Source organism: Scyliorhinus canicula, chromosome 22, assembly GCF_902713615.1.
Source record: "Scyliorhinus canicula chromosome 22, sScyCan1.1, whole genome shotgun sequence".
NCBI lineage: Eukaryota > Metazoa > Chordata > Chondrichthyes > Carcharhiniformes > Scyliorhinidae > Scyliorhinus > Scyliorhinus canicula.
The window spans coordinates 6,944,045-6,965,851 of record NC_052167.1 but is presented as its reverse complement, the minus strand read 5'-3'; the positions used below and the strand labels follow the sequence as shown (position 1 = coordinate 6,965,851).

The 21,807-nt window shown below is 43.8% G+C and overlaps 2 protein-coding genes across 17 annotated transcripts in view; both read right to left on the bottom strand.

The window, feature by feature from the left end:
- The window catches only part of LOC119956203 (cGMP-dependent protein kinase 2), a 70,251-nt gene extending 66,528 nt beyond the window's left edge, over positions 1-3,723 (bottom strand). For both annotated transcript variants that reach the window (XM_038783209.1, XM_038783210.1), the window contains exon 1: positions 3,574-3,723. The gene's annotated coding sequence lies outside the window, so the exon portion shown is untranslated. The remainder of the gene's footprint in view (positions 1-3,573) is intronic.
- A 7,681-nt stretch (positions 3,724-11,404) lies between these two features.
- Positions 11,405-21,807, bottom strand: part of col13a1 (collagen, type XIII, alpha 1) — a 282,216-nt gene continuing 271,813 nt past the window's right edge. For 14 of the 15 annotated variants that reach the window (XM_038782842.1, XM_038782840.1, XM_038782841.1 and 11 more), the window contains 2 exons: positions 18,043-18,081; positions 11,405-13,685 (listed from right to left, as the gene is read on the bottom strand). In XM_038782842.1, the coding sequence (XP_038638770.1) occupies positions 13,653-13,685; positions 18,043-18,081 (72 nt within the window). In that variant the 3' untranslated portion in view covers positions 11,405-13,652. Of the gene's footprint in view, positions 13,686-16,644; positions 16,671-18,042; positions 18,082-21,807 lie in introns of all 15 variants that reach the window. The other variant, XM_038782844.1, reaches the window with a different exon arrangement.

The following is a 21,807-nucleotide window of genomic DNA, read 5'->3' as shown; positions in this document are numbered from 1 at the left end:
ACCCTTGACCGGACCTCCTAGCCCTCGCACGTTCCACGTGACTATCCTTACTGGGGGCCTCTCACCCCCCCCCCCCCCCCCCCCCCCACCCTTCTTATCCACCATCATCGTACCACTGGGCCTGCCCCATAAGCCTGACCCGCCCCTGTCCATTGTTAACATCGAACCCCTTCCCCCTCACAAGAACCCCCCACTACATTTCCCCCTGAAACAACATCTCCCAGCATTCATCCCTCCCCCCCCCCTCTCGCTCACCTCGTAGGCCCATTGAAGCCTGCTATCCAGGCTCCAACAGCCGCAGCCCTCCTCACACCTCACCTCCGGTCACTAGCTGACTTTAGTTAGCTAGCACGGGTGGCTCCCCCCCGCCCAAGATATACCATCCCCTCCCACCCAGTCCCAGAGAAAGAAAAAAACCAAAACCAACAATCCAACCCCTACCATTCACTAACATAAGATTTAACCGTCGCAACACAGAACACCAATCCACCCAACCATTAACTTGAACTCTATAACAATGCAAAGAGAAGTAAATTACAATACACATCAGTAAAAAGAGAGTTGTAGCATTTATACATTTTCCAGCTGCCCAAACACAGTCCACAGTCTCTCTTCCAGTTCCGCTCCTCACGTCTGTCCCAAGCCTTCTGCCCTCACGAACGCCTCAGACGCCTCCGCTGTCTCAAAATAAAAATCTTTGGCGTTATACATTACCCTCAGCTTTGCCGGGTACACCATACCAAACCGCACCCCGTTCTTGTACAGAGCCGCCTTCACTCGCCCGAACGCCGCTCATCTCTTTGCCAACTCAACCGTCAAGTCCTGATAGATCCAAACTCCAGCACCATCCCACTGCACCTCGTGCTTCTGCTTCACCCTGCTTAACACCGTCTCCTTCATGCAGTACTTATGGAAGCAGATAATTACTGCTCTTGGCGGCTCATTCACCTTGGGCTTCGGCCTTAATGACCGATGAGCTCGGTCCAGCTCATACTGGGAAGACTTCTCACACTCCCCCACCAGCTCTGCCAACTTCTGAGCGAAGTACACTGTTGGCCTTGGACCCTCTGTCCCTTCGGGCAAGCCCACAATTCTCAGATTGTGCCGTCTCGAGCGGTTCGCCAATCCTCGAGCTTTTTCGGAGTCCTCTGTTGACCTCCACCACTCTCCGCAGCTCGTCCCCCATCGAGGTGAGCTGGTCTCTGTGCTGAGACACGGCTTCCTCCACTTCCTTCATCTTCTCGCCCTGCTCTCTCACCTCGGCCGATGTCTTTGCCACAACTACCCTCACCAGGGCGATTGCCTCCTCCACCAACCATTTCAATGCGACCGTCGTCTCCTTCCTCAAAGCCTCCATATGCCTTGCAAACTGCTTTTCCTGCTCCACCGCCATCACCTCGGTCATCTTCTCTACCATAAGTAGTGCGGCCCCACCATGGGGTCCTGCATCTGCCATCTTGTCGGTGCTTTTGCTGGTTCTCTCATTCAACGGCGAACGCGGGTTTTCTTCCTTCTTCCTAGCTGCTTTTCGCATCCTTTAACGACTTATTTTTTATTCTTTCCTTCTTCAATCCGAAAATAACTAAGTAATTATTTTCACGAATTTTTCCCCCAAAAATTCCAAAGTCTCTTCCCCCGGCGACCGGACTTCAAACTCCTCAAAGGTCCATTTTCAGTGGGAGCCACCCAGTGTGCTCCAGTCCCCCCTCGACATCGCGTTCTGGACTCGGGCCTGGCACCGCCATTGCCTCGCCTCCTGTCAAGCTCCGCCCATGCTTCCGAACTCTGGGTTGATGCCTCCCGCTCCGGCCGCTGGACACTCCCGCGGGGCTCCTCACCGGCTCCAAACCGGACCGACCCGACGTCCGTCCCTCAGGCCCCAAAGGCCGAGGAAACCCTTCCCCTTTCGTGGGAAACCCCCGAGAAAGTCCGCCAAATTGCGGACCGCCAGGAGCCTCTGCCCAACGCAGCTACTGCGCTCGCGAGCTCTACCGAAAGTGCCCGACTAGGGGCTTTTCACAGTAACTTCATTGTAGCCTGCTTGTGACAATAAGCGATTATTATTATTATTATATTTCCCACTAACCCCTTCCTCCTTTCCTACTAACCCCTTCCCCCTTTCCCACTAACCCTTCCTCCTTTCCTACTAACCCCTTCCCCCTTTCCCGCTAACCCTTCCTCCTTTCCTACTAACCCCTTCCCCCTTTCCCACTAACCCTTCCTCCTTTCCTACTAACCCCTTCCCCCTTTCCTGGATCACCCTCCACACAAACTTGCACCCCACCACCCAGACTGAAACACAAGCTGGCATTTCCATGCCACCCTCAGAGTGGACACTGCAGCACCAACTCACCGTTAACCAGGGAAGAACTCCGCCTCTCCAAGTGCACGCCATTTATCTGCAGGTGGGGTTTGTTGGAGAACCGAATTTGCAGAAGGAATTGAATTCTGGCGAGGTGACCTTTTAATGAGCATACCTGACCTGGCTTCCAGATAATCGACCCACCTTTCAAACCCTGAGAATTTAATTGCTAAAGTTCATCGCCTCCCCCCACCAGCCTCCCTGAGCAGGCGCCGGAATGTGGCGACTAGGGGCTTTCCACAGTCACTTCATTTGAAGCTTACTTGTGACTATAAGTGATTTTCATTTTCATTTCAAAGTCAGGAAAGTGCTGAATTCCCTGCCTACTGCTGGCGGGACCGGAAGGTTCCACGGGAGCGCTGCCACTGAGCAGCAATAGCCCCAATCCACGGAAATATCTAGTGGCTGGACCATTCAGAAAGGGGGGATTGGATAGAGGGGGGAAACTGAGACAGGATGTGGGAAATGGGAACTCCAATGAAGAATAAAAATCTTGCCCTAAACATTCAGTTAAATAAACAACAATCACTCTGAAACCCCCCCCCCCTTTTTTTTTGAAGCATTGATTAACTGTAAGTCTGCTTTCTCCTCGACTGGTTTGAAAAGTCGAGGGTTAAGTGGTTTTGTTAAATATTGTCTCTTTAACGCTGCGACTCGGCGTGAAAATGGATCACAGGGAGACGAGCCAGAGAATCTCTTTCAGAACTGAGTCTGCTGCAGGAAGGGGGAACTCAGGCTGACTCCCCTAAACCCTGCGGTTCCCTGGAACAGACAGAGAGAGAGACAGACAGAATCAAATCAAATCCCCCTCTCAGCCTCGAAACCTGTGAACAGGGGGAGAGAGGAACCAGAAACACAAACAGATGGTAGGAGAGAGAGAGAGGGTTGAAATTGAACAACTCAAGGGGTTGGTTTGTAAATTGCGATTTTAAAATGACATCAGGAAACCTTTGAGGAAATTGTTCAAAGGCGACGTAGAAAATTGCAACAATCCTGTCAGCTCCTTACAAATAAATCAACGAATTTCATGAAATCGTTTCAATATTCACCCCCCCCCCCCCATACCTCTGTGGTGAAAGTTAAAACAGGTTTCATTCAGTCATTCTGGGAAATAATGAGAGATTAAGGATATTTCTATTAAAATTATCATTAAAGCAGAATCTGACTGAAATGCAAATATTCAGCTCTTTACGATTTCACTGGAAACTCACTGATATGATGCTGACTCCTTTCAATCTGTTGACAATCCACCAATATTTATTCCTCAGAGCTGATTGATGTTGCCCAGCAGTTATTGAGTGAAGTGATGTAGAAATGCGGCTCCCAGCACTGCAGCAGCAGGATTGTGTGCTGTACCCAGTCCTTGGGCTCTCGATCTGCTGGGCAGGTCCAGGGTGACACACTGGTGGCGAGAAAGGAGAACCCCACATCCCACAGCCTTGGGACAGATCTGTCCATCTCACCGTTTCCCTCTAGTGGAGAGGGGAAAGAATCTAATCTAATCTTTATTAGTGTCAGAAGCAGGTTTACATTAACACTGCAAAGACGTTGGCAGCACGGTGGCGCAGTGGGTTAGCCCTGCAGCCTCACGGTGCCGAGATCCCAGGTTCGATCCCGGCTCTGGGTCACTGTCCGTGTGGAGTTTGCACAGTCTCCCCGTGTCTGCGTGGGTTTCGCCCCCACAACACAAAAATGTGCAGATTAGGTGGATTGGCCCCACTAAATTGCCCGTTAATTGGAAAATGAATTGGGTACTCTAAATTTATTTTAAAAAACACTGCAATGAAGTTACTGTGAAAAGCCCCTAGTCGCCATACTCCGGCGCCTGTTCAGATACACAGAGGGAGAATTCAGAATGTGCAATTCACCTAACGAGCACATCTTTTGGGACTTGCGGGAGGAAACCGGAGCACCCAGAGTAAAACCACGCAGACACGGGGAGAACATACCGGTGCCAAAGAAGAACCAGGCAACGTGCCTCAATGACCACCGTCCGGTGGCCCTGACTTCAGTCGTAATGAAGAGCTTCGAGAAGTTGGTCATGAAGTGCATCACCTCCATACTCCCAGAACGCCTTGATCCATTGCACTTCACATACCGCTGCAACCGGTCCACAGCAGACGCCATCTCCCTGGCCCTAAACTCATCCCGAACAAGCACGTCTTTTGGGACTTGTGGGAGGAAACCGGAGCACCCAAAGGAAATCCACGCAGACGCGGGAAGAATGTGCAGACTCCGCACAGACAGTGACCAGCCGGGAATCGAACCCGGGATCCTGTTGCTTTGAAGCAATAGTGCTAACCACCATGCCACCCCATGTGTGTGGGGGAAACGTGTAGCAATTCAGAGAACTCACCTGCAGAATCCATGAAGTCTCCCTATTTGCATTTCAGATCCAAGTTCATAATCAGCAAAGGAAGGATTCTGAGGAGAGCGTTGGAGCCATTTATATAAAATTAGAAAGTGCTGGAAGAGCCCACCAAATCTGGCTGCTCATGTCATTTGACAACAAACCATTTCGCCATACAGCTTTCATTATAAGTTGGCAATGAATACCCATTTCTATTAGTCACATGTTGTACTTTTTCCTTACACATTGTGTAAGTGTTCGAAGGGCAAAGAAATCGAGAACAAACCACACCACGAGACATTGGGGTCAAAATCTTAGTCCAAGGGTAGATTCGGAGTCTACCCACAGCAGGGTACGGGAGGGGGTACAGTTGTTATAGTGTGCTGACAGTTGTGCCGCATCTGCCTGGGCCGATTTCCGCGTCAAAACGGATGACCCAGCCAATCGCTGAATGCGATTTCAGCATCGATAATCGGAGAATCCAGCCCTATGTTCTCCGCCCGGAGATGAATCGTCTCGGATTTACACTTGCGCTGGGAGCGGGATCCAGAGCCGGTTCACTTTCCCTTTCGGTGCTAATTTATGCAAGGTGGGGATCGAGAGGGATTCCCTTGCGAATCCCACTATCAGACCACCATTTTGAGTGGGTGGTCTGACAGCGAGGCTCAATGGTTGTTCCCCTCACCCCCCCAATGCAATTCTGCCCCCCTCCACCACAGCATTTGCTAGGTCACCTCCTCCTTCACCCCTCCCCACACAGTATGATGGTGACCTGACTCCCCCACAAGACACCCCCATTACAGAGCCACCCATCAGAGACCCTCATCCGAAAATCCCCATGAGTGACCCCTACCAGACTGCCTCAGGAGAGAGACCACCACCAGAGACCCCCCCCCCCCAATAAACTTCCTCTTTTTCTCTGCAGAAAGCACTTAACTGCTTTTGTGGGTTCCAAGAGCTGTCAATCATGGGTAGTTGTTCACCCACATTGAGGTTACTTTCACAGCTGGGCACTTGAGATCCATTCAAGCATGAAGGAAAATGAAATTAAACAATCCAGACAGCTGGCTGTGTGCACACTGGTGGGGGTCTCTCTTATGGGGGGGGGTCCCTGGTGGGATGGTCTGGTGGGGATGGGATGGGCAAGATTTGCACTTTGGGGGCCAGGGGGTGCCCTCCAATCGATTCCCTTAAAGTTACCCCCTTCGCCCGCTGCGTCAGGGCCATGCTGGAAATACTCCACCAATTCTCACCCAAGTGAACCCTGGGCCAGAGGACCGGTGATTCATGCTGGCTCGGAAAATCCGGTGCCCGGCCCGTTAATAGAATGTCAATAGGTCAATTTGATCCACCTGAATCCTCCAACTGGCGCAGGTGCGAACCTCGATGCAGCTGCCAACGGGTGACCGGAGCATCGGAACTGGATAGGGATTCTCCGTCACATCGGGAAGTCCACTATCGGTGGTAGGTGATAGAGAATCCAGCCCGATCTATAATCATTTCCAAAATTCATCAGAATGTACCCTGGTCAGAATACAGCGGGAAACATCTGCACTCTTCCACATCTACACAAGAGGACAGATGAGGAACTCATCCAAGAGACGCACCTCCGACTGTGCAGTACTCCCTCAGTACTGCTCTGATATCTCAGCTTAGATTTGATGCTTTAAGTCTTGAAGTGGGATTAAAGAAGGGACTTTAATTGACAACGTTCTAACGTACCCTGAGGAGGAATACCCCACCGAGACCACATTCAGTGTAATTTCCTGCACTGCGGCGTTCCAGCCAGCGGAGCGCCTCCAATCAGGAAGAGATCAGGATGTCATTTTTAAATGGCATCCCAAACTCTCGCCCCCCCCCTACGCAAACCCCCAATTCACCTAGAAGGGGGTCATCGAATCCCCCCCTGCATCCCACCTCACTTGGCCAGAGCTCGATCTCGGCGTGGACAAAATGCCAGCTTGGCTGCCCCTGCCAGCCTGGCACCCAGGTGGCAGTGCCGAGGTGCCCAGGTGGCATTAGTGCCAGGATGCTATCCTGCCCAGTCTCCGGGCGCCTGCCGCCCCCCCCCCCCCAGGTCCCGTTCCACCTGGTCCCTGTTTGTGGGACCTGTACGGAACGGCGGCCGGCTCTGCAAGGCTGATTTAATGCTGGGTGGCCGTTAGATTTGGCGTGAGCACGGCTAAGTAGGCATTGTGGGCAGGACTCAGATCGCGACTTCTCGTGAGATATGGTCAGATCTCGTGAGGCGTAACGGCCATCGGGAATCCCGTGGGAGTCCTCTCCTGGGATTGATCGGCTGCGTTGCATCACGGTCCTGGTGGGACACGGCCGGTATATTGCGCCCTACAAGAAGGAATGTCTTCACTCAGAGGTTGTGCATCTTTGGAACATCCCAGGGAGCAACCAATGTGCAGTTGAATATATTCAAGACAGAGATCAATAGTTTTCTGGTGACTAAGGAAATGGAGGAATGAGGATAGGGCAGGAATGTGGAATTGAGGAAGGTCAGCCATGATTTGATTGATTGTCTGAGAAAACCCCAGACCCAAATGGTCTATTCCAACTCTTTTAAAAAACATTTTCGAGTACCCACCCTATCTTTGGGTTGTGGGGGTGAGACCCACGCAGACACGGGGAGAATGTGCAAACTCCACACAGACAGTGACTCGGGGCCTGGATCGAACCTGGGCTCTCGGCGCCGTGAGGCAGCAGTGCTAACCATTGCACCACCGTGCTGTCCCAGATCAATGCCAACTTCATGTAAACTCTGTGGTTAAGAATAATCTCAGTCCCACAATAAAGCACAATTCACTTCTGCTCCCCCAGGGGGCAGTAACAACGCAACAATCCAAGCACAGCATCAAAGCCCACTGTCGGTGAAAATCTGGTGAGCGATCTCAAAGCTTGTCCAAAAAAATCAAAAAGTCCCACATGAAGAGTTTTAACATTAATTGGATTATATTCCACGCAGGTTATTTGAAAATATGTTAAATATTTACAGTCTGAACATTTTTCGTCAGCTGAAAATGTTAGCCTTATCTATATGACATAAAGAAATCCCTTTAAAGTTTGATCTGAATAAACAGCAGTTCAATTTTGATTTTAGTTGAGTTTCTAGTTGACTTGGTTTCAAAGCATTAAATTATTATGCATTTGCCAACCAATCATTGTTTGTCAAGGTACACTGATAACAGCTTAATTAGAGAAATTTGTATTCCATATAACCACAATTTTTAAAAATACCCAGCCGGTGTTTTGTTTTCTACCTTAAGCCAATTCTAAATACTTAACATCTTAATATGCAGTAATGATTCAATATTACAAACCAATTCAACTACAGTTAAAACCACATTCAGACCATGGCATGCAAAAGCACTGCAAGTTGTATTGGAACCAGATCACATAGGAACAGGAGGAGGCCATTCAGCCCCTGGGGTGTGTGAATCCATAGAATCCCTACAGTGTAGGAGGCCTTTCAGCCCATCAAGTCGCACTGACCCTCCAAAAGAGCCCACTTTTCCGCCTTAAGCCCTAACCCCAGACATTGAACATGACCAATCCACCTAACCTGCACATCTTTGGACTGTGGGAGGAAATCGGAGCACCCGGATGAAACACACGCAGACACGGGGGGAATACGCAAACTCTACGGGGCAGCACGGTAGCATGGTGGTTAGCATAATTGCTTCACAGCTCCAGGGTCCCAGGTTCGATTCCCGGCTGGGTCACTGTCTGTGTGGAGTCTGCACGTCCTCCCCGTGTGTGCGTGGGTTTCCTCCGGGTGCTCCGGTTTCCTCCCACAGTCTAAAGATGTGCAGGTTAGGTGGATTGGCCATGCTAAATTGCCCGTAGTGTCCTAATAAAAGTAAGGTTAAGGGGGGGGGGGGTTGTTGGGTTATGGGTATAGGGTGGATACGTGGGTTTGAGTAGGGTGATCATTGCTCGGCACAACATCGAGGGCCGAAGGGCCTGTTCTGTGCTGTACTGTTCTATGTTCTACACAGACAGTGCCCCAAGGCTAGAATGCACCGTGTCCCTGGTGATTATTGACTGTGCTTCCACCATCCTTTCAGACCATAACAACGTGCTGTGTAAAAATGAACTTCACCGTCAGCGAAAGCTTTGTGGAAGCTCACCAGCAACATAAGCTACAATTGCAGAAAGCTTGCTGCAACAAAGTTCTAAATGATTAAATAGAAGGAACGGCTTTTAAAATTCCCTCAACAGGCCTTCTTATTCAGCAAGAATAATCTTTGGAAGTTAATATATTTGAACAATATCCAGTAAGTGTAAACATACATGCCCATATACACTCTGGTCCCCATGTCATCTCTGTGAAAATGCACCCAATTGCTTCAGCATTCGATTTTTTAAAGATCAACTTGACCAACCTCAGCATTTTAATTCCTTTCCCGAGTTAACAGGAATGTATACATCCTGCTCACCGAAAATAAATATTGAGCAATTCGCTGATAGGACACTCGGTGTCATGTTAAATATCCATTAAGCAACTTGCAAGCTTTTTCAGACTCTTTTAAGTCTGAGCACATCAGTCTTTTCTTTTTGCATTTATCTCAATTTTTCTGACAAGTCTACAGCTTCCTTCCTCCACTCCGAGGGAGGAGACGGTCTCCAAGGGATTGCTTGTCAATGTGGATCGAGGGAGTGTCTGATGTACGTTTAAATGAATTAGAGCTTTAGATTTTCTGATACAACAAATGATCTAAGTGCATTGTGAGTTATGTACCGTCAATGGTGGGATGTTATTCCCACATCGTGACCATTACTGGCTTTGAAAATTTGACCTTTTCTTGAAATTGGCCATAATAATTTCTTATCCTCATTAAACTCGATTTCTCTGTAGGGTGTTGCAACTCTCTTACCTCCCCCAGAGTTAACCATTCAAACTGAGTCAGCAAAGTTTAAAAGAAAAAGAGAAAATCAGTTGTCACAAAGCTTGGGGTTTAAACTTTGTAATTGATAAAAGGAGAAAAGTCAGAGAGGAAAAATTACTCGCACTTTTGAGGTCTCGGAAACAATGATATTGAAGAAGGGTTAAACTCACGGAATCTAGGTTGAGGTAGCCAATTGGGGGATCGGTGCTGGATCCACTGTTACTTGTTATATATATTAATGATTTGGATGAGAATGTAGGCGGCATGATTAATAAGTTTGCAGATGACACCAAGATTGGTGGCATAGTGGATAGTGAAGAAGGTTATATAAGATTGCAACCAGATCTTGCCCAATTGGGCCAGTGGGTCGATTAATGGCAGATACAGTTTAATTGGGATAAATGTGAGGTGATGCATTTGAGTAGATCAAATCAGGACAGGACCTACTCAGTTAATGGTAGGGAGTTGGGTAGAGTTACAGAACAAAGATCTAGGGGTACAGGTTCATAGCTCCTTGAAGGTGGAGTTGCAGGTGGACAGGGTGGTGAAGAAGGCATTCAGCATGCCAGGTTTTATTGGTCAGAATATTGAATACAGGAGTTGGGACGTCTTGTTGAAGTTGTACAAGATATTGGTTAGACCACACATGGAATACTGTGTTCAGTTCTGGTCACCCTTGGAAGGATATTGTCAACTAGAAATAGTGCGGAAGAGATTTACGAGGATGTTAGCAGGACTTGATGATCTGAGTTATAAGGAGAGGCTGGATAGGCTGGGACTTTTTTCCTTGGAGTGTAAGAGGCTTAGGGGTGATCTTATAGAGGTTTATTAAATAATGAGGAGCATAGATAAGGTAGATAGTCAACATCATTTCCCAAAGGTAGAAGAGTCTAGAAATAGAGGGTATAGGTTTAAGATGAGAGGGGAGAGATACAAAAGAGACCAGAGGGGAAATTTTTTTCACACAGAGGGTGGTGAGCATCTGGAACGAGCTGCCAGAGGCAGTGGTAGAGGCAGGTACGATTTTTTCCTTTAAAAAAGTTAGACAGTTACATGGGCAGGGTGGGGATAGAGGGATATGGGCCAAATGTGGGCAAGTGGGTCTAGCTTAGTGATAGAAACTGGGTGGCATGGACAAGCTGGGCCGAAGGGCCTGTTTCCATGCCGTAAACATCTATGACAACATTGGATGGAATGGATACTCGATATTGTGTGGAGTGGAGGGAGGTGGTGTACTGCACAACACTTACCATTAAATTGATGCACTGTGACCCGCAGCAATCTTTCAAAAAACAGCAAGGGGAAGCTATCCACAATGCCCTGGCAAATATTATTTCTCAATCAACATCACAAACACAGGTTGTCTGGCCATTATCGTATTGTTGTTTGTGGGAGCTTGCTGTGCATAAATTGGCTGCCCCGTTTCCTGCAACACTTGCATCGTGCCGTGAAAGATGTTATAGAAATGCAAGTCTTTTTTTTCTAGGACCATTTGATTAAAGACATCTGTTTAATCATTGCTTTCAAAACTGACGCCCCAAACTTTTCCTGCACTGGCGAGCTGAGCAGGAAATGGGACTAAGTCAGCAGGGCCCGAAAAAGAAGCTGAGTACGTTTAACAGCAGGGCCGTTCTGAGCGCTGCAAGATACACGCGCCCAAAATGGGACCCTGTTTTCCTCCTCTATTAAATCATGTCCTTATTGAATGAAAGGTGGCAGGTATGGACACTGTGCTCACAACGCCAACAAGGGACCACCGTTGTTTATCGCCATCAATAAAGAAACTACAAGCAGTATTTCACTTTGAAAATTTTATATTCTGTACAGCAGATATTACAGAGACAAAACAGATAAGCCAAATGCTGTCTTAAGCCACAGATTATCCATCATAGGAGCAAAAAGCCCTTCACAGCATTGCAAGGGAAAATAAATGATGCATTCAGATCAGCTGCAAAATCCCACACGAAGCAGGAAGACTACCCGCACTACAGATGTAGGGACAGCAACTTACAGCAGACAAAATTATATCTGTGTTTTTGAAAAAACATTTCTAAAAAAGATGATATATATACAGTCAAAGATATTGCATGCCATTGGTAAATGTGAGCATTCAGCAAACACATTCAAAAAAATTAACTGGAAATTGGGAGTCATATTCATTATTCTCCTCCACATAATAAAACTCAAAAAATATAATACAAGTTCATTTACAAGTATTTTATAGTATCATACATCTTATGCTACAAAAACAAATCTCAATATAAAATTTTTGTAATTTGTTGAAATTATTAATGCTAATGAATACGCTTCAACAAATATTTTTAAATTAAAATCAAAAGCTTTAAAATAAGTTAAGCATCATAAATGCAAAATTATACGTTGCAATTAAATCTGGTCATTAAAAATGAAGGCACAGCCCAGATAATAATGTCTGCGGCCATGATAAAGGTTCTATCCCAAGTTCTAAATAATGACTCCTGTAACAATAAAGTTGCTGTTTGGGAATCTCCCAATGATACTCGGAGCAGTAACAGACTGTTTTTAAAAAAAAATCTTTTTCAGAATGTGAAAGCATTCTGCAAAGATATGAAAATGTGTTGGATAAAGAGATGGCATATTATCAGAAATCGTTGCTTCTCGAGATTTGTTTATTACAAAAACTGAAATAGTAATTTTTTACAACAATTTTAACTTTTTTTCTTTCGTTTTCAAGTGCAGTAAAATTATATATAAGTACGTATCTCGCAAGTGTAAATTCAACCAACCGACTTGCTGGACCAGGTTCATAGAGAGAGAACTCAAAACTACGGAACTGACTGTTGAAGAGTTTGGTTTGTGGACGTTACGCTGATTAGCTCTACCAAAGAGCCATCACTGGCTCATGGGCTGAATGGCCACTTTCGGTGCTGTATCATTCTACGATTTTAGTTTTTACATGGAATTACTGCAAAGTGGAATTTAATTACTGCATCTTATATAACACTGCAATGAATTACAAAAACGACAATAGTCAATTAAATAGGAATGACTGGATGCCAAAAAGGCATGTGCCAAATAGATCTTGCCTGTTAAAAATAACTAATTCCATAATTATCAAACATGCATTAGTGGATTTAAAATATGTTCTTCATGGGCCATTAAAAATTATTTTCTGCAGACTAGTTGCACTTTATTTAAAGTATGGGTCGTTGCAGCAACATAAGGTTGGTATGAGCAGCATCATTTGTCCACTTAGAAAAGGATCTTTGCATTGAATACTGTGCCCTGGATGTATATAAAATCAAACACTCATGGTGTCGGCCTGATAGATGAAGGTCTTGATTTGAATATAAAGTTAAAAAAAACTGACCTTTTTAAAATCTAAATTCAATTATTTTAAAAACAGATTATGGAGTCTTACAAACTAAAATCCAGGGCAGATATTAAATAAAATTCTCTCCTTTCCCCCCAAAATTTAGGGAAAGCAAGAATATTCTTACTCAAAGAAAGTTGATGATAACAATTATTCAAATCAACTACGCCATTCAAAAATAAATGATGAGAATTGCCAACATTTCTGGTCATTTCTCTAAATTACATGTTAAAGGAATCATTTCATTCTTGGCAGTGGGTTTAACTGTTACTCTTACAGAATGAAGAGAAACTAAAAATGCACAGTGATGGTGGCCTTTACTTAGTGATCCACCAAGTATAAAAAAAATGTATAAAACCGCTCAATAGATCGATCCTGCTCGAACTGAAAGAACGAGGCCCACATCCGAATTAAAACGGACCTGGCAGTTCCAGTCAAAATGCACGCACACATTTTGCTGCTTGCCACTCGCCACCTGGAAGCGTGATGAAGAATGTGGCTCAATCCACAGGTCTTAGTGAGCACAGGACACACACCGGCGCCCCAGAGTGGAAGCGACCTTCTGAAACTAGAAAACTTTCAGCTCTCCTTTCCTCCAATATTTTTTTGTGTCAAGCATTTTTTTGACGAGGAGTCATGGAAGGTTTCTCTGCAGCCATTTCAAATCATTTCCAGTGTTGGCCAACTTCATTACTTTTTAGCATTAAGCCATGGTGTCTGGCCCTGGCAGTGGTAAATACAGCAGTTCAGAACTCTTGGAGACACTCATTAGCAACGTCCGCACACACAGCACATGCCACACCAGGTGCAGAAACATGCATTTTATGTCCACAACATGTTTGTTCCAATTCAAACCCCCCAATCGGGGCATCTGTCACTTGTTCCTTAGCTTCGCTTTCACTGAGCACGGACCTTTTTTTCTACGATTAACACATTCTGCCATTTTACCCTTATACTACCATCAGCACCTACTATAGTCCTTCATACTGTCATTAATGTCTCCTCCCTCCCGTGACCGACACATCTTTGTTGCAAACTCTCCTACCCCCACCTACTACTGCCTTCCTGCTCTGCTCCTCCTCCTCTTCCTATATTCCATCATATTTTTCCCTCTCTTTCGCACTGGAGTCATACAAACTCGAAACGTTAACTCCGTTTCTCTCTTCACAGATGCTGTCCGACCTGCTGTTTTTCTTACAGGAACATGCAGACGGTTTTAGTCACTACCCGGTTACAAATCCTGACTGCTATACTTTGTTGAAGTGTGTACTTTTATGTACAAAACAAAATCCATAACGTTTCAGCTTCCTGCTGACCCAATTGTGTGGTCTGTCCTGTTTGGTCTGTACAGTATTTACAGGATAATAATTACAATTGAACTAACAGGCCAAGGAGGCCTGGTGGCGCACTGGGTAGCTTCCGCAAGACCAAGCCAGAAGCATTGAGTTCGAGTCCCACTCCAGGACTTGACGGACACAGAAGGTGCGTTCGTAACGCAGTCAAACAGATTGGGTTTCAACCTTCAAAATCCTTCCAAACGTGCCAATGGCTGGCGTTAAGAGCGGGAGAGACTCCTGGTCAACCACACTTGATGTGGAGTAGCGGCCCTTGAGCTATAAGCCTCTGGTGAAAGATTAGTGACATATTCCAGGAATTACTCGCTATGGAAACCAGCGGTTGTCTGCCTTTGTGAACCACTTTGTGTGGAAGGGAATTGGATTTACTGGTCATGTAGTTGTGCAGAAGGCACTGAACGAACACAGGATAAGATAATGGGAAAAATATGAGCTGCAGAAGGAAGTACTTCAAAACTAACCATTAGCTTGGAAATTGCTTTAGTGTATTTAACAGATTAACGTTCCTATGTCTGCAAGTTATCACAGGTTTAAATAAATTTTAATTAAACTTGCTAATGTTTGTGATAAAACTGCAAAGAAATGTACGACAAATACATTTATTTTATGCTAATATCACCATCGTAATTTCTGGAGTAAAACTAGTTACAGCAAAATTCACACAGGATCCTTGGCTTTATTGATAAGAGGCACTAGGTACGAAAAACAAGGAGATTATGCTAAACCTTTATAAAACACGAGTAAGCTCCCAGCTCAAGTATTGTTCCCAATTCTGGGCATCACATTTCAGGAGGGATGTCAAGGTGTTGGGGAGGATGCAGAAGAGATTTTCGAGATGGTACCAGGGATGTGAGAATTCAGTCACGTGGAGAGCAGTGTATTATGATTCCATTAAAGGAAAAGGAAAATACCATTGACAGCACCATCTGTGTAGCCTAAAATTAGTTGATGCTGGGCTTGTTTTCCAGGCATAAACCAAGCTCTAAAATGTCAATAATGGCCGACAGTGGGTTTAATCCGCAGCAGCATCTTGGCAAATGTATATTATATGTAAACTTTAGAGTTAGTATATTAAATCAAAAAACTGTCAATAGTGTGAATGGAATTTCTCTGAATCATTAACGATAAAATCAAACACAAAGCCTCAAATTTATTAAAGCTGTCATGGGTGAACATCTTCATTGGCACATTATACAATCCCAACTATCTAAAAAAAACTATTTCAGTGAGAGGGTGTCAGTGTTTGGCAGGTCACCCACAGTTTCATCACCTGAAACCTCACCGTTGAACTGTTCATAGATATTCATAGAATTTACAGTGCAGAAGGAGGCCATTCGGTCCATCGAGTCTGCGCCGGCTCTTGGAAAGAGCACGCTACCCAAGCAGAACACCACCCTATCCCCATAACCCAGTAACCCCACTCAAGGCAATTTTGGATACTAAGAGCAATTTAGAACGGCCAATCCACCTAACCTGCACATCTTTGGACAGTGGGAGGAAACCAGAGCACCCGGAAGAAACCCACGCAGACACGGGGAGAACGTGCAGACTCCGCACAGACAGTGACCCAGCCGGGAATCAAACCTGGGACCCTGGAGCTGTGAAGCAATTGTGCTAACCACTATGCTACCGCGCTGCCAAGTTGTTGTAGCTAGTGGTAACCCTCAGATTTTTGTAACTCTACTTTCTTGCGTCATTAACCGTACCTAGTGTGAAAACGCTAAGACATTTTTATTACTGTTATTGCTGGGCACAATCTGCAATTATCTGAAAAAGGTTCAGATATTCGGCGTCAACACATTGAAGAATTTAACAGGTTAAAATAAAGTTCCTTGAACTTCTTTCTCGGATTAAAAACATACAACTTTCATTAGCAGCAACTTGTGGAAAAGTAGTTGGATTGCTTTGCTTGCTATTAAGGCACGAGGACTAGGATTGGTGCACATTTGTGCAACAAATATTATATAAGCAAAAAGAGACAAATATAGCCACAAACAGGGCTACATACATTTTGCAATTGGTGGCCTGGGGAACTGACTTCAAATAACCAAGTCTGCAATGAAGTACTGCCCAATCCATATAATACAATAAGTTATAATGCAACAGTGTTTTTATATATATATTCTGCACAAATATCATGCAAATAATACTGCTGAATTATGCAACAAAATTAGTAGATGAATACACACAAGGACAAGGTAGACAGCACAAAATTTAATACAATCTATACAAAAATGTGAACTTATTAAAATATGCAATCATCTTTAAAAAAGATAGCTTTTATAATTGCAACAAACTGTATAAAAATAAATATTCTATGTACACACTCCATTCTGAGGTTAGATCATCATCACTGCAAAAAGAACAAAGTAAACTCATGTTAGTTCAAACTTCAGCACTTTATCAAGCTATTGAGGAACAGGTCATTAACCAATTAGAGGGGGAATTGAATTTGATCGGTATTATGTTGCCTAATGCTGAGGTCTAAGAAGGCCAGTCTCACACATGAATCACTTTTATATTTTGCTATTAAAGTTGACTCAATTTGATCCTTTTTTTAAATTTATGTGGCCCTTCCAACAGTATATCTTCACATCATTCAAACACAATTGCTGCCTCCTCTCTCTTCACCAAAGCAATGTGCTCTGCTCCCCAGTCTAATCCAAACAAATTCCAAGTATTATTTTCAGGTTATCCTGTCTGGGCGCCTCAGTCAGAGAGAATAAAAATCAAAGTTTATGAATTATATTAGGCCATATAATTTTTATTGTGTTTTCCAGTTACTCTTTGAAATGAACATGTTACCCAGCTTAAAACTAATGGGTTAATGTGCCCATTATCATGGCAAAAAATAATTTCAGAAATATATGTCAAATATTGTAATATCATGTAGTATAACTTCTAAAGTGATAATTGAAGTTTATATGACTTCAATTTTAACTCTAATTGGTTAATGACTTTTCATTCTGGAAATAAAGCTGATAAGCAGCAAATTCAGTATTATTTACATTTTTGTTTTTAAAATCTAGTGTCGCAGTTTTAATGATGAAAGTATATTAATATTCATCAACTGTCATTGCCAAGATTGCATTTTGTTCTACAATGGTGTTTAGAGCTTTTACTTCAACTTGTGTAATCCTAATTAAAGCACAATTTGCAAACACATGTATTTTGTTCTGCTGGTATTGATCCAGATTATACCATTCCATATTGTACGTGCATGTTATGAAATTAACCGCATTGATATTGAGGCTTGAGATTATTCACATTTTTCAGTTATTGCAGTAGGTTTTTCAGACACGATGTCGGTCCAGTGTGCAGTTAATAATTTATTTGCATTTTTCCAAGTGTGCAAACTTAATTTTAATTGTGAGGAATTTTAGAGGCCAATCTCAGGATTATATAGTAATTTATATAGATCCCTACTGGAAAATATTTGGGGGCTGTAATACTCAAAAGTACCACTGTTAAAGCCAGCATGCTATTCATGATTAGTAATGAATAAGTTGATCATAAAGGGAACATTGCAAAATCAAACTTCTGAAGCAATGCTACAGCTGTGGCTTCCAATAGTGGGCTTTCTTGTAGCATTTGATTAGTCGGGTATCTACTCGTGGTACAGGCTGAACAATTACCACGCTATAGTCAATTCAAAGACACATTGCATGCCACACATGAGCAAACTTAAGTTGTTCAGAATTTCAATTCATTTCGACTTTACTTACTTTATTCCAACAACCCTGTACAGGTAAACCATCTTCACCCTACAATTTGAAGCAGAGTTTTTTGTTAAAAAAAAACACACATTTTTCCACTTTTTAATCCATTTCTACCATTTAGTTCTCTCATTCACATGACCTTTTATGTCTCTTGTTCCCTCCCATCTTTCTCATTCCCTCTCAATCAATATTATGTGCGATGAGAAGTGTTTGTAGGAACTGCAGGGAAAATAGGGCTGGTTCCAATGAGAAATAAAAGTCTCTGGTCGTGTAAGTATTCGACTGATACTTTTCTTATGTATTTCGGGTTGCTTGTCTGATCTAGTTTGCACTGCAATGACTTTGGTCTAATAGTTGACGGCGATTCAATTAGCGCATATGTTTTGGAAAAGTTAAATGTAACGTTTGGCGTTGGGAGAGGAGATACTGTTTGTAGTTGCGGAAACTTTGTTCCACATTTGGAAATTTGTGCTGGATCACATGTCAAAATCTAAACAAAATCTTACTCTTTCATTGCTGAAAAACCTAACATCTTCTTGGGCAAGGCAAAACTTGAAAAATAAATCCTGAAAATTCACTTTGGATTGTGAAGTCAGTAGATTGAAAATTCCACCTATGTAAATCTAATATTATGAACTGTACTAATCCTGACTGGTTGATTCATAGGTGCCAACATAGAACTATAGTGCTTTTTCTAACCCGTTTCTCAGTCTTAATGCTTACCTCTCAAATCTCTGGTCCCCCAGATTTTGTCCAATTTTTTTAAAAACAAAGACGTGAATAAATACAGCTTCAGATCATTTTTATAGCCACCTATCCGATGATTCTGCCAGGAGAAGAATCATCTCTAGCCTCAGTTAAAGCTTGCCATTATTCTACTCAAGCTCTCTAATTAAGTAATGTGATGACACCCACAATCGCCAAGCGCCTCGACTTTTTAAAGACATGGATTATGTTGCATCGCTATCCTTTTTCTTCCAACAAAAACAAGTTTTATTATCTCAGCCTTTGCTCGAGGCTTTCTTTGCATTTTCAATCTCTGAATCACCTGTCACCTTCCTTCATTCAAACCAACAGCGTTTGCTCCTCCAGCTCTCAACTTCAGAGGCTTAAAAATAATCTGCTAGTATTGGAGATCCTCGTTAATGTGATTCATTTTGAATGGATTTGTGCCTTTGTGAAATCTCTTTTTAAAAAGTAGAGAGGGGATCAAGGGCTGTTAATGCGAAATGCTGGAAATCTGAAGCCAATGCTAGGATTTCAATCTTTAACACAAAGTTGACTATGGACATGGGTCTGTGCATTCAACTCCATAAACTAGAATGTCACATTTGATTTGATAACATGCTAGAATAATAACCTGTAGTTAATTGTATTTATGCTTTACTCAATAGAGCTCGATAGTAAATGGCTTTCTTTATGGCATTAACAGGACTGCTTGTAAAGCTATGTTGATTGGCCAGTGCCCTGTTTTTCCCTTGAGATTTACCCATATGGATACAATAAATCCCAAACTCCATCCTGATAAAAAAGAACAAAACCAACTTTATTTCTGCTGGATGGTTTTCATTTAACATTTTAAACTTTCATTCCATTTCACTTGAACCCTGAGCTGGTTATTTTTATTGGAAGGGACAATAGTCTTGACACTACTCATGGATGGTGGCAGGATTGGATGAATGTCTGTCACTTTGCTCGAACATTCCTCTCTCAGCCATTGTTCAAAATGGGTGAACATTATAAATGGGAACAAGAGGGAGGAGGTCATTTAGTGTTCAAATGCCAACGTTACCAACTGCCGACACTCTCAAAACAAAGTACTTATCGTGGCAAACGTTGGTTTAACGCCACGTGATGACCAAGTAAAAATCAATGGCACCAGCCCTTTTGGAAAGCACACAAGATATGGTGAAGAAATGTTGCAGCCTTGAAAAGGGAGACTTTCCCTCGACCACTCTGCCAGGAATCATGAACCCAATGACTGCTTTGCCAGTTTCCCGAGACCAAACTAGTGGATTACCTACCCCTGGTTGATGGCCTTTCTTTAATCATGCCAGGAAGGATTATTGTACCCCATCAAGCACCAATTAAATAGTACATTTACTTATGACTGTGCACAAGTTGTATGCAACATGCTGTTTTTAAAATAAACACAAGAACTATCAGCAAGCTTTAAAACTAATGCTCATGCATTGAACTACTCCCTGTATAAATGTTTCAGTAAACCCTTTTTCCAATTATATAGTAATACTAAAAAAAACAGGATCTGTACACTTCAAATATGTGCTAAATGAAATGTTATACATTTCAAATTGGATCCTTAGGCTACACTTCACAGTTTAAGAATTTGATTTCTCAGAGACACACGAAAAAGATGAATTTATTTAGGCATAAATCTCATTTTGATATTAACCCATTGGTACTCTGTGGTAGTGCATTCAGGGCAGGGTTCGGGAAAGCGTCAGAGAAGGCAGGGTAGGAAGGAAGTGAGGGAATGTTAATTCTGAATCGGTTTCGAAAAGGGAAACAGGAGATCAATATGATAAATAAGGAAGGAGTCTGCGAGGGCATTTGCTGCAGCCACATCCAATCAGTAGGGAGGTTTGATGGGAATGCCTGGTTTTTGAGAGAGCAAATAAAAAGGCATTAAAGTGAGAATAGTGAACTGTGGTGGAGGTTTGGGTTAGCATTGTTTAATTGTGGAAGGATGAAAGGGAAGTGCACTTATGTAAAGCCTGTCAATACCTGAGGATGGTCAGAAGCCAATTACATTCAATGACGTTCTTTAGCTGCGTATCCATTGTTGCTGTGCCGGGACCTCAGCAACTAATTTGAGCCCAGCAAGCTCCAACAAACAGCAATGAGATAACAGATCAGTATTTAGGTGCCGGTTGAGGATTTAGCGATGTATGTGTGCGTGACCGATAAAGGTCTCACCCAAAGTCAACCAAATCAACTGCTTTTTTGGCAAAAAAATGGGGAAGAGAGTTTTCAAAAACGTATTATCTTGTGGCTGTGCCATCGCTGGAGTGGACCAGGGGCAGGGAGGAGGTTTTCTTCAATAAAGGACATTGGTTGAAACTACAGAGGCCAGCTTTCAATTCCATTATTCAATTATTAGTTAAATTTAGCCCATGCAGCCCATTGTTGGAATTGAACCCTCACCCCCAGAGCATTAGCTTGGACCTCTAGATTATTCGTCCAGTGACATTGCCACTCCTCCACTGTCACTCCCTGGAGTGACATGGTATCACCATGGTGAAGATGGAAAGATCCATCTTCAGCATCATCCAGTCTGCAGAAACCTCTCTCAAAAGAAATTGTACAATAATGCACATCTTACATTACAAACTTCCCACTGCAGCTACCCAACAGAAGTTTAATAAAGATGATTTTAACAGTAACCACTTAGAATCCCAAAAGTGCAGAAGGAGGCCGTTCGGCCCATCAGGACTGCACCAATACTCAGAAAGAGCACCCCACCTAGGCCCATCCCCCACCCTATCCCCATAACCAAGTAACCCCTTACCCTTTACGACACAAAGCGATAATTTAGCATGGCCTATCCTGTACAATAACCTGTACATCTTTGGACTGTGGGAGGAAACCGGAGCTCCCGGAGGAAACCCAAGCAGACACGCGGAGAACGTGCAGACTCCGCACAGACAGTCACCCAAAGCTGGAATTGAACCCGGGACCCTGACACAGACGCAGCAGTGCTAACCACTGTGCCATCCCAATGCCATTGACATTGATTAGAAAGATGTCTTT